The sequence below is a fragment of the Podarcis cretensis genome, assembly GCF_951804945.1.
Source record: "Podarcis cretensis genome assembly, chromosome: 8".
Taxonomy (NCBI): Eukaryota; Metazoa; Chordata; class Lepidosauria; order Squamata; family Lacertidae; genus Podarcis; species Podarcis cretensis.
The window spans coordinates 24,907,495-24,924,862 of NC_137177.1; the positions used below are offsets into that span (position 1 = coordinate 24,907,495).

At 44.5% G+C, this 17,368-nt stretch overlaps 1 protein-coding gene across 9 annotated transcripts in view; it reads right to left on the reverse strand.

Annotated features, from left to right (window-relative positions):
- PTPRU (protein tyrosine phosphatase receptor type U) overlaps positions 1-17,368 on the reverse strand; it is a 379,961-nt gene that overhangs the window by 223,275 nt on the left and 139,318 nt on the right. For all 9 annotated transcript variants that reach the window (XM_079985896.1, XM_079985895.1, XM_079985889.1 and 6 more), the window contains exon 2: positions 5,382-5,510. In XM_079985896.1, coding sequence (XP_079842022.1) covers positions 5,382-5,510 — 129 coding nt within the window. The remainder of the gene's footprint in view (positions 1-5,381; positions 5,511-17,368) is intronic.

Sequence of the window (17,368 nt, forward strand, 5' to 3'; positions counted from 1 at the left end):
TGATGTTGCTGGACTACAGCTCCCATCAGCTACAAAGCTACAATTCCTAGAATTGCCTGGGAAGAGGGGATAATTATTAATCTGCTCCAAAAATTGTCGCTCTGGGAGGGTAATCATAGAATCTTAAGAGTTGGTTATCTAGTGCAACCCCTTACAATGAAGGAATTTGAGCTAAAGCATCCATGACAGATGACCATCCAACCTCTGCTTAAAAACCTCCAAGGACCAGCTCTTGTGGGAGTCTGTTCCAGTGCCAAATAGCTCTTACTGTCAGAAAGTTTAGTCGGAATCTCCTTTCTTGCAACTTGAAGCCATTGGTTTGAGTCCTACCCTCCAGAGCAGGAGAAAACAAGCATGCTCCCTCCTCCATGTGACGGCCCTTAAGATATCTGAAGATGGCTATCAGATCTCCTCTCAGTCTCCTCTTTTCCAGGGGTAAAACATACCCAGCTTCTTCAAGTGTTCCTCATAAGGCTTAGTTTCCAGACCCTTGATCAACTTGGTTGCCCTCCTCTGCACACCTTCCAGCTTGTCAACAGCCTTCTTAAATTGTGGTGCCCAGAACGGGACACAGTATTCCAAGTGTGGTCTGGCTAAGGCAGAATAGAATGGTACTATTACTTCCCTTGATCTGGACACTATACGTCTGTTGATGAAGCCTAGAATAGCATTGCTTTTTTTTCCTGCTGCTGCTGCAACACACTGTTAACTCATGTTAAGCTTGTGGTCCACCAAGACCGCTAGATCCTCTTCACATGTACTGCTAGTAAGCCCAGTGTCCCCCATCCTATATTTGTGCATCTGCTTCTTCCTGCCTAAGTGCAGAACCTTACATTTGTCCCTACTAAAATTCATTTTGTTAGCTTGTGCCCAGTTCTCCAATCTGTTAAGGTCATTTTGAATTCTGATTCTGTCTTCTGCAGCATTAGCTACCCTCCCAGTTTGGTGTTATCTGCAAATTTGATTAGCATCCCGTCAATTCTTTCCTCCAAGTCATTCATAAATATGTTAAACAAAAACAGGCCCAGGACAGAACCCTGCAGCACCCACTTGTCACTTTTTTCTGGGATGACGAGGAACCATTAATGAGTACTCTTTGGGTTTGGTCAGTCAATCATCTACAAACCCACCTAACAGTTACCTTGTTCAACCCATGTTTTACCAGCTTCCTCCCAAGAATATCATGGGAATATAATGATGTTGCTGGACTACAGCTCCCAAAATTCTGCCATGACGGTTTGAAATGGTATGTAACTTTAAATGTATGGCTCAGATGGGACCTCTGTTATAGAATGCCCTCTCTGGAGAGACTCGCTTATCACCTTCTTTGTTTCCGCAACAGGTTAAGATCTGCTTTAAGTCTCACAGACCTTTAAAGTGAGAACTTCTCAATTCACTAAATGTTAGATGGACTGTATATTTTTACTGATGCTGGGTGATTTTTCTATGATTTTTACACTGTCACTAAAAAATAAATAAATACTAGGCTGGTTCTTACTTTAATCCAGCAATTAATATTCTCTTTTGGTTGTTTTCTGAAGATTATTGCTGTTTTAATGTAAGCTGCCCAGAGAGCAGTGATACTGAGTGGCATATCAAGGCTGTTATTAAATAAAGTAACGTTCAAGCAGCCTTGCCAATGCCAGCATTATGCTTTGAAGGGGAGTTGAGCAAGATTGCCTGGAGGAGGCCTCTCTGAATAGCCTCACCGCCTCCTCATCACTGCAGCTGATACCCATTCACTTCCCCTGTCTCTCTGCACCCTAGCCACACTGCCACCTATTTTATTGGACTGGGCCTTTCGCCATCATGGGAAGCAGTAATCATTACCAGAGCTTCTTCTGGGTCAGAGGCAAGACAAGGCAAATCAGCACCTTGGACAGCTCCCAGTGAACCCTGCTGGCTGAAATAGGGAGGAAAGGGACATAAGAAGCCAATGGCCTCTCTGGTGCAGCATTCTATTCTCACAGGGGGCAATTAGATGCCCACAAGCAGGTCCCAAACACAGGACCCCTCTGGCAGAGCTGCAGTCCATTTTTAAAGGACTTGTAGGCAATTGTGCAATTTCATGCTTCCGTGTGGTTGTGGAACAAGAAAGCCCACAGGAAAGTCCTCTTCAAACAGACAGTAAAGTCACAACCTTAGGCCAAAGCAGTGTAGAAGGTGCAGCCAGGGACTCCCTCTCGACTGGGGTGACCGAGGCATCATCTGAATCAAGAGTCCTCCATGGGCCAACACAGTGACCCTGAGGCAAAGGACAAGACACCATCCAAAAGAAGAGGCCAAGATGAGCAGAGGCTGCTGCTGCTCTTCCTTCTATTTGCCCCTGTTGCTGCTCACTCACTTGGAGAGGGGCAGGTTCACAGGCTGCAACCCTGAAGGGTTGCAGCAGCAGAGCCGGAAGGCTGGCACTGGGCTCCCTGCCTGCAGGGGTATAGGCCTCAGCAGTTGCCCAACAATGCCAACTTGGCATGCCAACACTGCAAGTCCATTTAGAGAATGGTAGAAAAGGTGTGTGTGTGTGTGTGTGTGTGTGTGTGTGTGTGTGTGTGTGTCCCACCCCCATGCAAGAGTTTTCCAGTGATGCTCTTAATGGCCGAGCCAATTCCAAATTAATCTTGGGAGGGAAGCCACCCATGGCTAATCAGAAGCAAGAAAATTCTGCAATGCGGACTTTCCGTAAAATGCAGATTGGTGACATCACCCACTTGTTGTCATTTATGTATCGCCTAATACCGCTTCTTCGGTGAAAGCAAAACCTTTGTATCTAGACAGGCACTTAGCAGCTATGGATGAACAGAAGTTTCTGTAAATGGCACATTTAGCATGGTCTGAACCCCCCAGATAAAAGGCAGGTTAAAAGCCTTCTATAGTGATAAAGGTATATCACTGGAGATGCAATTTATCATCCTCGGCTGTCCTTGGTTCCATTTCTTGGGTCAGATGTCTTATCTCACGAAAATAATGGAGAAAGTATAAGGCTGCTGGATTTACAGCTATGGAAACCATCCATCGCACAATGACTGGAGCCCCTTTGCTGAAAATTACTCATTTGCTTACTTTGGACTGTCATTTTGCTTTCCCCCAAAATAGCTCGTGAGTGCCAAATCCACATGACAATGGCAGTGAGCACAGTGTACTCAACCGTTGTGTTATTTAGTGTGCTATTCCACTATGCTGATATATGCTTTCGTTAACCCTCAAGACTGATGGCTAGCACTCTCTCTACATGGGACCACTCCCGAAGATAAATCGATGCAGAAAGCAGCTCACCATCTCCTTATAGATCTTGGGAGATGGGAACACACACATAAGAAGCACAGAATTTTAGAGTAGGAAAGTGCCTTATAGGTCATCCAGTCCAACCCTCGACTCAATGCAAGAAACTCAGTCTGGCTTATGTCAGCTGTTCTGGGCTGTCAGGTATGCTTTCAGGCCCAATTCAAGTGGATGGAGTTAGGGATGAAAGCAGCATATAAAGACTATTAATTAATAAATAAGCAACATTCAAGCAACAGTGCCAGGGTCAGAAAATAAAATAACAATGAAGACAAACCATTGCAACAATAAACTGCAGATTGTTTCTCACTGAGACACAAGTAATTATTCAATATTAGAGAAGAGAGTTAAGTTCACACATACTATTCAAATTTAACACAGTATTACACAATCCATAAGTTCTTCAAGACTTTCAGCACGGGTTTTGAATTTTCTGTTTTGTCTGTATACATTACGAAACTTCATCAGTTGTAAGAACCTGAGAACATAAGGAGAGCCTGCTAGATCAGCCCTACGACCGATCCAGTCCAACATCCCATTCTCACACTGGCCAACCAGATACACATGGGAAACCTGCAAACAGGACTTGGGCACAATAGCGCATTCTCCCCTCCTATGATTTCCAGCAACTGGTTTTCTGAATCATTACTACCTCTAGCTGTGGAGGCAGATCATAACCATCATGGCTACTCACCATCAATAGCCCTCACCTCCATGAATTTGCCTAATCCTCTCTTAAAGACATCTAGGTTGGTGGTGTTCACTGCCTCTTGTGGGAGTGAGTTCCATAGTCTACCTATGTGCTGCATTAAGTCTGCTGTGAATACATATTTCTTCTTTTGGCCTTTACTCATGTGAGGTTGTTGAATTAGATTCTCTGTGAAGACCATTTCCCATATTTTACTGTACAATTTCAATAGAGAGATGCCTTGCAAATCATTTGAAAAACTAGCTACAGATGTCCATGCTGCAATTAATGGTCAGGACTTATATGACCAAAGGAGCATCACCTCCAAAAATAAGCCTGTCCATCTCTTAAGTCTGGCTGAACAGATTCACTTAAAGATCCCACTTCTGTCTAAGTCCCTGTAGAACTTCTTAAAATGTAGACAAGAAAAGTAGACCACGTTAGGCTAGATGAACAAATAATCTGACCCAGCCACAATATATGACAACATCCTTTGCTCCTTATGCAGAAGACTACAAAGGTTATTCTCCAAATACAGCCATTATGGAAGAGAACAAGGCATTTCATGTAGAGAAGAAACTAATTGCTAGCTGGGGAGAATAATTGCTTGGTGTGATGTTAAAATACCCAACTGTGTAAAGGTCAAATCCTGATGACCATTAAGTCGCTTCCAGAGCAGCTCTGCTTTTTAAGACACGGTTTCCATCCAACCCCAGAAATTACCTGCATTGTCATTCCTAGATGTATGACCTTGGTGTTTTTCAAACCTTAATGCATGTATTGTTGGAACTATCTAAGCTTACCAAGCAATCCATGGAGCTTTGCACATGACTGCCAAGTCCTCTTCATTATTCATCACCAATCTCTCATATCTTTACATCATCTGCAAACTTTAATGCAGCAGCAAATTGCTCCAGATGCTTGTCAAAAACTATATATGTATATTAGAATAGAGCATAAGACCTGTTCCTTCTAACCAGGTTATGATTCAGTCTTCCCCACCCCGGTGCCCTTCAGATATTTTGGAAAACAACTGCCAACATAGTCTGACTCAGAAAAAGGCATCTTCCTATGTGTTTGTTTGCTGTGATAGACCTATTCATACTTATTGGAGAATCCCTTGACCTCACTTTGTAAAATAATACTTTCCCTCTTCTTCCCTTGGTATTCAGGTGTGTATGTGTATATACATTTCATTATTTGTTTTATTTTCTGTTGAAAACCTCCCAGAGTAGCTGGGGCGACCCAGTCAGATAGGCAGGGTATAAGTAATGTTGTTGTTTTTGTTGTTGTTGTTGACACATACGCATTTAGTTGACCAACTGAAAAAATGGACTATGGTTCATGAAAGCTGGTGCCAAATGCATTTCTTAGTCTACAAAATGCCACAAGACTCTTTCTTGTTCCAACTCACCATGAGGAAGATCAGATGTCAGGTGGGGCATGAGGTAGCTCCGGGTAAGCTGCCAATCAAAGTCATCCTCAACACCTTGGCTATACTCACACTGGTTTAAGTCCCCGTCTTCTTCAAAAGTACAGCCAGCTGTGGGATAGAGACAAAAAGAAACATTGGGGTGAAGGACAGCATATTTTTCCCAGAAAGAGAGACACAAAACAAATCTTAAGAGGACACAGAAAACATCAGAGAAAGCACACAAAGGACACAATCAATAGGTATTTCCACCGTTGAAATCCATCCTGCCTTACAACTCTTGTTTCAAAGAGCTGAAGGAGAACTTGTAGGTCATCTAGCGCAAATGCAGGAAATCCAGATTTAGAGCACCGCCAACAGATGGCTGCCCAGTCTCCACCTGAGATCTACTGCTGGAAGCTGTGTGGCTCTGAATACCGGTTGTAAGGAACTACAAATGGGAAGAGTGCTGTTGCACACACTCCCAGCTTGTGGGCTTCCTAAAGGCATCTGGGTTGCCACTGTGAAAACAGGATGCAGGACTAAATGGGCCTTTGGCCTGATCCAGCAAGCCCCTTACGTTCTGATGTGGGGAACTGTTGCCTTTACACAGGGACACGGGGAGGCGGCAGTGGCAGTGGAGAGTGTCAGAGCCATCAGCATGCAAGTTAAGGGCATCTCAGTGTGATGCCAGTACTTCATAATTATTTCCTTGCATGGCTCATCCCAACTTCTTTTATCACTTCAATTAGCAAAGCCACCTCACCTGTCACCACTGACAGAACAGAAAATAACAACTTGGACAAAAGAGAATTTGCAAATGCTCTCCTTGCTCTCCCACGCCGTTTCCCCAAATTTAAGTTTCCCCTGCTAGTATGAAACTTGTAAAAACCCCAGGAGTCCCATCAGGTTCTAGACTCATCAAGATATTTAAAATCAAAACAGGATTCAGCATGGCTAAACACTGATTAAAGGGGTGGGTATTGTAGGGCCACAAGATGTGGGGTGGCGGGAAGCAGGGAAGAGTAAAATAGTCTATATCTGGCACATATATAATGCAAATTGTTTGGACTGCTATATAAAGGACACTTGCTATGGAATAAGCCCCACTGAACATAGTATCCCAGCTCCCCATAACACTAAGCCAAAGCATGGTTAGGTATAAACCACAAGCTACAAAAAATGTTTGTTCTTGAGCATTACCTACATAGTATATTTAAAGCACTATGGTGCCACTGTAACAGTCATGGCTTTCCCCAAAGAGTCCTGGGAACTGCCATTGTTTTAAGGGTGTGGGGAGTCTTTAGGACGGGCATAAGCAAACTCGGCCCTCCAGATGTTTTGGGACTACAACTCCCACCATCCCTAGCTAACAGGACCAGTGGTCAGGGATGATGGGAGTTGTTATCCCAAAACATCTGGAGGGCCGAGTTTGCTTATTGCCTGCTTTAGGAGATTCCTATTCCCCTCACAGAGCTCTGTGAGAGAAACAGTGGTCTCCTAACAACTCTCAGCATTTTAACACACTACAACAGATTCCCAGGATTCTTTTGGGCAATGTCTGCTTAAAGGGGAATGGCACTGCTTTATAGTGTAGATGTGGCCTTAGGTTACCTCTTGTAGCATGTCCAGGGGTGAGAAATCACAAGGCCAGGTTCAGACATAAAGCTAGCTCAACACAAAGCTTAGATCCAGACAGCACAGCAGCAGGCTGGCCAGGGGAAGAGCAAAGAAGTGATTATTTTTTGCTGTGAATACCTGCCTGCTAACTCATACATGCTTAGCCATGCTTTCGCTAATCACTGCATGCAAATGGAACTAGCAGGACTTCAGTTTGCACAGAGGACTGTGCAGTTCTCTACTTCTGCCAGCCTGATATACTTTTTGCTACATCACTATGCAGCAATGCTGCCTCAACCACTCTGTAATTGGATGGTTTTGCATCATGCAAAGCAGCAACTGATATTAGCAGGCAGGCATTGTTGTTTTGATGCACATTTCCCTTCCCTGTCCCAACTGATAGCCCACACCTATCAACATGCTAGCCAGCTACTGAAATCCATGCATGTTGACTGGTCTCACTTCTACTAGGATCATTTCAATGGTGCTCCATCTGGAGAATTTTACAGGACAGGACGACATTTAATGGGCTGAAAGCACCAACCACCCAAAGGTCTTGTTAAATGGGATACAGAGGTAGGGCTGACAGATGTCTCATATTTTAGGGGACTGTATTTTATTCCAGAATGTGTCATCTCTACAGAACCTTACAGACTGCCTTCCTGATTCTCACCTCCCCAATCCCTGCCCCAGGCTGCTCAGCCAACACAGACGAGATGGCTTATTTGAGAGCATCTTTCAATGGCTACTAGACCTAGGAAGCTGCCTTTGGTCTATCTACTCCATGCACCCTGCAGATTTTTATTGTTGGGCTACAACTCACATCAGACCCTCCCACTGTGGTCAACCATCAGGTAAGATGCCAGCTGTAGTCCAAAACAACTGGAAGGTAGCAGGTTGGGGAAGACTGATCTACTCTGACTGGCTGTGACTCTCAAGGATCTCTGGCATAGGTAAATGCTGTTTGGGCTTTTCATAGAAAATGTAAAGCATAAAATCAGAAAAGATCCCCCATACCATGAGGTGCTGCCGAGTGCTGCTCACTGCAATGGGAAGCTTCCTCACAAGAGCATTTTTTTAATGCATTTAAGAACATTACCAATAAAGAAATGACTGCAACTTTTTTTAAGGAGGGGGATAATGCCTGTAGCAATCTGCAAGGTGGAAGGTTTTATGGCTCATCCTCAGCCTTGCAGAGTAAAGTCATTCCCAAATCCATCAAAGCCCTCTTCACACAAGCTGTCGGAGTTCAGCAGCCAGGCTATGCTGTTCCATGCAGTGATCATATTGTGTACACACACACACACACACACACACACACACACACACCATCTTCTATTGCCTAAGACCTCAGGATGCCAAGCCTTGAAGGCTCTGGGGTTCGAAGTAAGTGTGTGTGTGTGTGTGTGTGTGTGTGGCCTGTTAACTGGCACAGCCCAGCTTGTTGAGTGCTGACCTATTGTTCCATTAAAGCCACAGATTACAAGCAGGGCAGTGCTTCAGCAATAATTAATGCTGGCCCCCTGAGCCAACGGGAGCAGGCATATTAAGAAAGCTCTGAGCAAGCAGAATGAGCAAAGGCAAATGGCCCCTGAACGGTCCAGGCAGAACCTATTTATTATTTTGTTACTTGTTTAACAATCTCTTTCCCCTTCCCATCCCCAAGTCACACCGGTCAGCTCTGCTCCCCCAAGGTCCTTCGCTGGAGTTTTAAAAAGATGCACCACCAGTTCAATATCTCCACGAGGCAATTAGCAGGCTGTTCTCCAACCCTGATGCAGCTTTGCAGCTAAAAAGAAGCAGCAAGAAATCAAGAATTGGGTGGCCAAGTGTCCCAACCTTAAAAGAGGACAGTGCTCTATCTGGGTTGTTTGGTTGCATTCACATGGCAGGTGATTCCATTTCCCCAATGTTGCCCTACCTGTTAGTTTATGTGCTATATTCGAGCTTTCACCTAACAGAAAAGCCATGTAAAGCTACAATACAGTGTGCTTAGTGCTTATTTCCGTGTTATTTTCAGAGACAATTAAGAGCAGCAGTGGGGAATTAGTCGCTCGCAATATGTTGTTCAACTCCAATCAGCCCTGGCCAGCTGTTCTGTTTCAGGCAGCGGTCCCTGCTGGGGAAAGGGGTCTAGGCCCAGGCCTGTCCCAGCTGGATCCCTGGAGCAAAATACTACTCAAGTCAATATCCAGGATCTGCTGAGCAGAGTTAGGTCAGCCCAGACTCAAGTTCCTCAAAGGCAGGCCAGCAAAGAGTTAAATTCCAAGGTACAACAAAGTGTCAGCTTCCAGGTTGGGTCAGGAAAGTGGGCCACCCACATGCAAAGAGAACTCTCATGTTGCTCCAGCAAGCTGCATACACAGACTAAGCCTTAAATAGGGTTTGGGCTTCAGGCTGTTGGCTCCACCCTCACAATGAATTAGGCTTTCACTCTAAAAGGGGAGCCACTTGCTCTAGAAACTTTTGTCTGCAGCCACGGGGAAGCAACTGTGGAGTGTGCTGGGTTTGGAGCTGGTGTCCTCAAAGTTTGAGGATGGTCTGTTCTTTCTGCTGATCAAAATTCTGAAGAAGGAAGAGCACTGAGGTGTGTTTCCAAGGTCAAATCCTGATCTAAGATACCATCTCTCTCTGGGGTCTGTTCTATAGAAGCACTGGGCCCACACACACACACACACACACACACACACACACACACCACATCTGACTGGGTTTCCCCAGCCACTCTGTAGACTCCCAACATAATATTAAAAACATGACAAAACATCAAACATTAAAAACTTCCCTAAACAGGGTTGCCTTCAGATGTCTTCAAAAGTCAGATAGTTGTTTATTTCCTTGACATCTGATGGGAGGGCGTTCCACAGGGTGGGTGCCACTACCGAGAAGGCCCTCTGCCTGGTTCCCTGTAACCTCACTTCTTGCAGGGAGGGAACCGCCAGAAGGCCCTCAGAGCTGGACCTCAGTGTCCAGGCTGAACGATGGGGGTGGAGACACTCCTTCAGGTATACTGGGCCGAGGCCGTTTATAAAGGTCAGCACCAACACTTTGAATTGTGCTTGGAAACGTACTAGGAGCTGCTTTCTTGAGCAAAGGTAACACAGAGGTGAGGCCAGCTTGTGCTATTCTTCTTTACTAGACTCTTCACATACACAACCCAAGAACAGCTGACCCAGCAATGTATTCAACGTTCAGTTCTGTCCATCTGCCAAGTCTGCAGAGCTGGGAGCTGTGACTTTGCTCCAGACGGCCCCAATCAAAGCGACCTAGCCCTGCGGAGAGGATGGCGCAGGCAACTGGGTATGTTCCAGCCAACAGTCTATTAATTACTTATTGGCTTCTGTTGCTCTGTGCGTCAGGCAGCTATTTTGAAAACACACATATCCATGCAAAGTCTCCTTATGCCCTAAAATGGCTTGCAAGAAGGAACAGCTTGAAATAAGGCAGAATGGAAGTGCATAAGTACATTCACTCATGGGAGGACAAGGCAGTTCTTAGAATCATAGAAGGATGGGGTCTCAAGGGTCATCTAGTCCCAACCCCTGCAATGAAGGAAACACAGCTAAAGAATCCCTGGCACTTGGCCATCCAACTTCTCTTGAGAAACCTTCAATGAAGGAGAGAGTCCACCATCTTCTGAGGTAGTTCGTTCAGCTGTCAAACAGCTCTTACCATCAGAAAGGTCTTCCTAATGTTTAGTTAGACTCTCCTTTCTTATAATGTGAATCCATTGGTTCAGATCCTTGTGAGGATACCCAGAGCTTACAGGGTTAACAGCTCAAGGGAAATGATGTCCTGTCACTGGGGTGTGTTTGTACTTTGTTATGTGAAGAGTTTTTACTTTCTGTTTTGGCTGCGACAGGAGAAGCATCATGTCTTCGCTATCTCCTGGTTGTTGTTTTGCTGCTGTACAATACAGCCACTTCCGAGCTCGAGAGGAGGGGGGGTTGCGGGGCCATCTCCTCCCCACACACACGGGGGCCGGTTTTAGCCCCCGCGAGAAGAGGGAATCCCCGGGCGTGCCCACGACCCGGCCCGCCAATACCTTCCAATTCCTGTAATCAATAAAGATGTGGCCTTTTTATGCCCATTAACCTTAAATAATGTGTCCTGTGTCTTCATTTCTCTTGGTGGGAGGGGTTTCGCCACGCAAAGCTTTGTAGAATAGAAGCAGCTGTTGTATGAGAGTTTTACTGCATGGCTGAGATTCCTTCTACACAGGCTGTGCAAGATACTCTGCTGTAGCCGGGAGAAGAAGGTTGGCACAGTGGAAGTGGACTGGAGGCCACAACAGTCTTCGCAGTGTTCGCAGCCTTGACAGACTCTCACCGGAACAATCCTGCCCTCCAGAGCAAGAGAAAACAAGCTTGCTCCATCTTCCACGGGACAGCCCTTCAGATATTTGATGATGGCTATCCTATCACCCCCCAGTCTTCTCTTCTCCAGGCTAATCATACCAATTTCCCTCAACCACTCCTCATGAGGCTTGGTTTGCATCCCCAATGACAGTGAAGAGATCTTGCTACAGTCAGCAGAGGAACAAAGCTTAACACCAGGGCAGGATATGGAATTGCTGCAACAGGAATAGTGTCTCTGAGCCCCTGCTCCTTCATTCTACAGTGGTGCCTCGGGTTACAGATGCTTCAGGTTACAGACTCTGCTAACCCAGAAATAGTACCTCAGATTAAGACCTTTGCTTCAGGATGAGAACACAAATTGTGGCGGCGGTAGCGGGAGGCCCCATTAGTTAAAGTGGTACCTCAGGTTAAGAACAGTTTCAAGTTAAGAACGGACCTCCAGAACGAATTAAGTTCTTAACCAGAGGTACCACTGTATTATCTTAAAAAGCAGAGACATCACCTTGCCAACAAAGGTCCGTATAGTTAAAGCCATGGTTTTCCCAGTAGTGATGTATGGAAGTGAGAGCTGGACCATAAAGAAGGCTGATCACCAAAGAATTGATGCTTTTGAATTATGGTGCTGGAGGAGACTCTTGAGAGTCCCATGGACTGCAAGAAGATCAAACGTATCCATTCTTAAGGAAATCAGCCCTGAGTGCTCACTGGAAGGACAGATCCTGAAGCTGAGGCTCCAATACTTTGGCCACCTCATGAGAAGAGAAGACTCTCTGGAAAAGACCCTGATGTTGGGAAAGATGGAGGGCACAAGGAGAAGGGGACGACAGAGGACGAGATGGTTGGACAGTGTTCTCGCAGCTACAAACATGAGCCTGACCAAACTGTGGGAGGCAGTGGAAGACAGGAGTGCCTGGTGTGCTCTGGTCCATGGGGTCACGAAGAGTCAGACACGACTAAACGACTAAACAACAACCACTGTATTCCATTCCACACATACATAAATACCAACTTTAGCAAGTAGGAACTCAAATTTTATTTCTTCCACACCTGCTGAAGAGAATGGCATGCCAAAGCCATCTCTCCCTCTCCATACAGCTTGGCAAAATATAGAAAGACAGATTCCTCGTTTCACATTCTTGGAATGGATAACTGCTCATTCCCCTAGGAAGCAGCTCCCTCTCTTCCTCCTTCACTCACCCCTATGTTGCAAGTCATTTGCTCGCTTGATGTGAAACCGAGAATATTTATTTCCACCTCTCAAGCGATTTGGGATAAAGGAGCCAAGCAAGTTCAGACAAACAGTACGGTGCAGTCATCTCAAATGCCAGGCCATTTGTCATTTTACAACTTATTCTAATAGAGCCAGGGCTATTAATACAATGGCTGGGGTTTTGTGTATGTTGGGGGAAGCAGCCACAATTTATTTCAAAGCCAGTAAAAGCACTTTTGGGGGTGGGGGTGGCTGGCTATGGGAAGTGAAACAGACGGCTGGATATTTGACACAGCAGAGCCAGCAGTTCAGGTTTCCATCCCCCTAAAATTAGAATTATTCTGTTCCACAGACGAAGCCATAGAATCATGAAGGCAGACCTCATTTAATACACAAACGCACCAAGAATGCACACACAACCAAATATATTCTGCATCAAGGGTGAGCAACATCTTGTCAGTTGAGAATAGGGGCGGACAATTCTAGCAATTTTGGTTTTTCTTCTTCTTCTTCTTTTTGTTTTTTTGTTACTCCAGTCTTAAATTCAGTTCTCCACATTTCCAGGTCGGTTATTTTATATTTATATTTATATTTATATTTATATTTATATTTATATTTATATTTATATTATTTATATTTATATTTATTTAGAAAAATGTCCTCATGAAAATTGGTCAGCTTTTAAGTGTGAATTTCTCCTAATAGGCACATTTTCGCATGCATTTTTGCCTAATGCATGCATTTTCTCAAAGCAAATTTCTGTAATGTAATGCATTTTGTACGTCATTCTCACTAATGCATACATTTATGTGCGCACTTTAGCCTAGTAGATGGATTTCATAACACATTGCTTGGCTGAAGAGCTGCATTTAAAAAATCAGAGAAGCATAAATTCCAGTTGTCTTTGTTTGTATATTGTTTCAGAAAGTACAAATTAGGTACATGCACCTTTAACTACAAACTGAATTGGATTCCTGCTCCCATCCTAAAATAAGGGCCACATTCCCTCAGGAATAATCTGTTGGGGGGTGAGGCTCAGGCCATAAATGGGTGGAGTTTAAACCAGCAATGGGTGGGACCAGAGCCAAAAATGGGTGTGCCACCCCTTTCCCCTTTATTTCTAACCTCCTGTAGTATCCTGGGAAAAGGGAATGACTGGCTGAAAGCCTAAACAGGAGCATTCCACACTGGAACATTTTGTTAAGCAGTTATTTTCAATGGAAGGGAAACAATTTTTTAAAAAATGCAGAAAACAATGTAATTATTTATGTAGTGCAGGGTTTCCCAAACTTGGGTCTCCAGCTGTTGTTGGACTACAACTCCCATCAAACATGGGACCTTTTGCATAATAAACCAATGCACTCTTAATAGTAGTCTCGCCATCAGCAAGAAGTTTGCCTCCACCCACGGGGCCCAGCTAGCTTGCAAGAAGAAGCATGAAAACGGAAATCAGAATTGTTAAATGCACGGTAGCACAATTCAAGGCATAGTCTTTGAAAGGGCTTTGTCTAGCTAAGCGTAATGCCTCCCTCCTCCCTCTTTCAGCGTTTCGGATAGGATTAGAGGCGGGAACGTCTGTCAGGAATATTAACATGACTAACAGCCACACGCTGAGCAAAGCTACTCAGGCCTCAATCTTCCTAAGCAAGGCTTCCTGCCAGCTGGACGCCACCTTCGGTGCAATTTGTGAAGCACTGTGACTTAGAAAGTACTCGTTTTTAGGCTTCGGGAATGAAAAATGAATAACCTTAAGCTGTAGCACGCAAGCCCGCCCAGGTTAACTGGAGAGAAGCACCATGCCCAGGTGATAAGTCCAACTGACAACGTTGCCTCTATGACTCTGATTGCATTTTTGTCCTCTGCTTAATCAGGGAGCAAGCCCCATTGAATTCCATATGAGGACAGATGGTTGGGATGTAGTAGAGGGGGAGAAGGGCCACACCAATTGGCACTGCTCCCCCTGCACCCGGTACCCATTTGTTAAGGAGGCCATGCGTTGCTGCCTCACCAAGCTCAGACTGTTCTCAGTCAGCTCCTGAACTGCCTGCCTTCTTTCCTTCAGCCAGGACAACTAGTATCATGGCAGCAATCAACTTTCTCTCCCTTGCCCCTGTAAAACTCAGCAGAGAGGGGGATGGAGACAAAACTGGAATTAGTTGGTTCTGCCTGGCATTGTTTCTGGTTCCATGCACTTTTGATCTGCCATCCTCACCCTCCATTGTCTCCACATTCATCAGTGAAATGGTACAAAAAATCATATTTACAAATGGATTGAAATAAGTACCTGTATACCACACACTTCAGGATAAAGTGCATTTCTAAATGCATTTGTTGAGCTAAAATACATGTGTAAATAAGTAGTCTGTGATAAAGTATTTTACCTCATCAAATGCATTTAGAAATGCACTTTATACTAAAGTGTATTATTTCTATGTATTTATACATTTTGGTACTTTCCCCCCCTTTGGAGGAAGAAAGGCTGTATAAAATCCAGAGGATAATTGTCAGTTTCGCTTAAAAATGAGGACCAAGTGAAATACTCTCCTCATTCACCCCTCATTTCATCCATTACCCCTAAACGGCTTTGAAGAGTTCTACTGCTTTTAGTATGTTTGTATGTTTTAAGGGCTTTCAACCTGCTTTTATCATGGGTGTCATTCCCTTTCAACAGGCTATCTTGGGAATTTGTTTGTTAGATATTTTCAAAATAAAAACATACATGCTTATGGTTGCGTGAGGCCCACCTGCCACCTCAAGTGAAACATGGCAGAAACTGCTGCTGTTTGAGGGAAATAGGTGGTTTATTGTGGTTAGAAACATAGGAAACTGCCTTAAACCAAGTCAAACCAATTGGTCAAGCTACCCCGATATTATCTACACCAGCATTCTTCAACCTTGGTTGCCCAGATGTGGGTGAACAGCAATTCCCATCACCCACAACCAGCTTAGCTTGATGGTCAAGGATGATGGGAGTTATAATCCACCCACATCTGGGAGACTAAGACTGAAGAACACTGGTCTATGCTGAGTGACAATGGCTCTCCATGGTTATAGGTGAGGGACATTCCCAGGAGATGCTAAGGATTGAACCTGGTACCTTGTACAAGCAAAACAGGTTCATTGCCATCAAATCCTTCCCATTTATCAGTCCTTTGAGGGTCCAGAAAGGAACCAAAGAGACAGCACAGTCTTAACTAATGTTGGCATGAATAACCTCCCACTTCACAGGGCAATTTATGATGTATTGTTGCCATTCCCAAGTGGAGTATTCTGTTTAGGAATGCTGCCAGACTGCTACTTGCCACATGAAGTGCTAGCAAGGCTTTTACCAAGAAAAAAAAGAACAGAAAAAGAAGGAAGAGAAAGCCTTTGGAATCTGCTATTAACATTCCACATGTGTGAAAGGTATTAGAATGTATTTGTGGGGTGTCACAATGCCTATTCCCCAGATAGAGCCAAAACAACAGGGGCTAAATAGTCCCATCACCATTTAGATTAGGTGAATTCACACTCACCAAAGCAGAATTAGGTCCTGGTTCAACAGGGTTCCAGGCAAAAAAAAAAGGCCAACAGCTCCTTCAGGTAAATGAAGCAACAGGTGAATGCTGCAGGCCACATTCATCTGTGCTCAGGAACAGAAATTAGTCAAGCAAATATGATCCGTATTCAATCACATGGTTGTAGCTAAGTCCACAAATGACACATGATTTGGTTTGTCTGGTTTTCTTACATTGATGTTTCCTTTACATTGAAATGAATGAATCTGAGTTACAAAGTTGCATAAACAGTTGCGTCAGTTCTGTAAAGAGTTACATAAAAGAGCAGACAACAAGATGAATAACGTAATATGTGACTGAACTGCAGCAGAAGGGGAACAGCTCTGACTGTGATTAATATTGGCTGGGACAGAAATCACTGCTAGGTATACCTGAGGGTAGGATGTAAAAAGGCAGTGATTTGGCTGGGGGGGGGGGAGGTATTTTAATGTCTTGCAATTCCCCAGACAGCAAAACATAGTTATTTAGTAACACAATATATATACTGCTCACTAGAAGAAAAGACTTCTCTGCAGTTTACAGAGAAACCACTAATAAAAAGCATTTAAACAAGTTACATGAAAAAAATAAAATATAAGATCACAAATTTTAAAACACTTGTAGTTGCTAAAATAATGTGCTAAAACTAATTGTCTAAGCAGACTTGCAGGGACTATATATATATATAGAGAGAGAGAGAGAGAGAGAGGTGCAAAAAACACTGCAGGGCATTTGAGGAAATGTACGGACTTCCCGATCAGAAGTCAGCTCCTGTTGCTTGGTCCCTGCTCCTGCCAACCTAGCAGTTCGAAAGCATGTCAAAGTACAAGCAGCTAAATAGGTACGCTCCAGAGGGAAGGTAAACGGTGTTTCCGTGCGCTGCTCTGGTTCACCAGAAGTGGCTTAGTCATGCTAGCCACATGACTCGGAAGCTGTACACCGGCTCCCTTGGCCAATAAAGCGAGATGAGCACCGCAACCCCAGAGTCAGCCACAACTGGACCTAATGGACCCTTTACCTTTGAATGGTGGAATACAGATTCAGCCGCATGGCTCTTTTGAAAGCCTAGGGTGGATGTCAGTGCTCAGGAGCCCTACTGTGGGGCCCTAGCAGCTACCCCAGGATGCCAGGCGCTGATGCCGACTCACCACTCAACTCTTAGGAGAATTGGGAGGCTTCTTCAATCCCAAGCACAGTTTCAAGGGGTACATTATCTCTCTCATGCACACACATATACACAAGAACTTTCAAGTCAAGGGTTTGAGA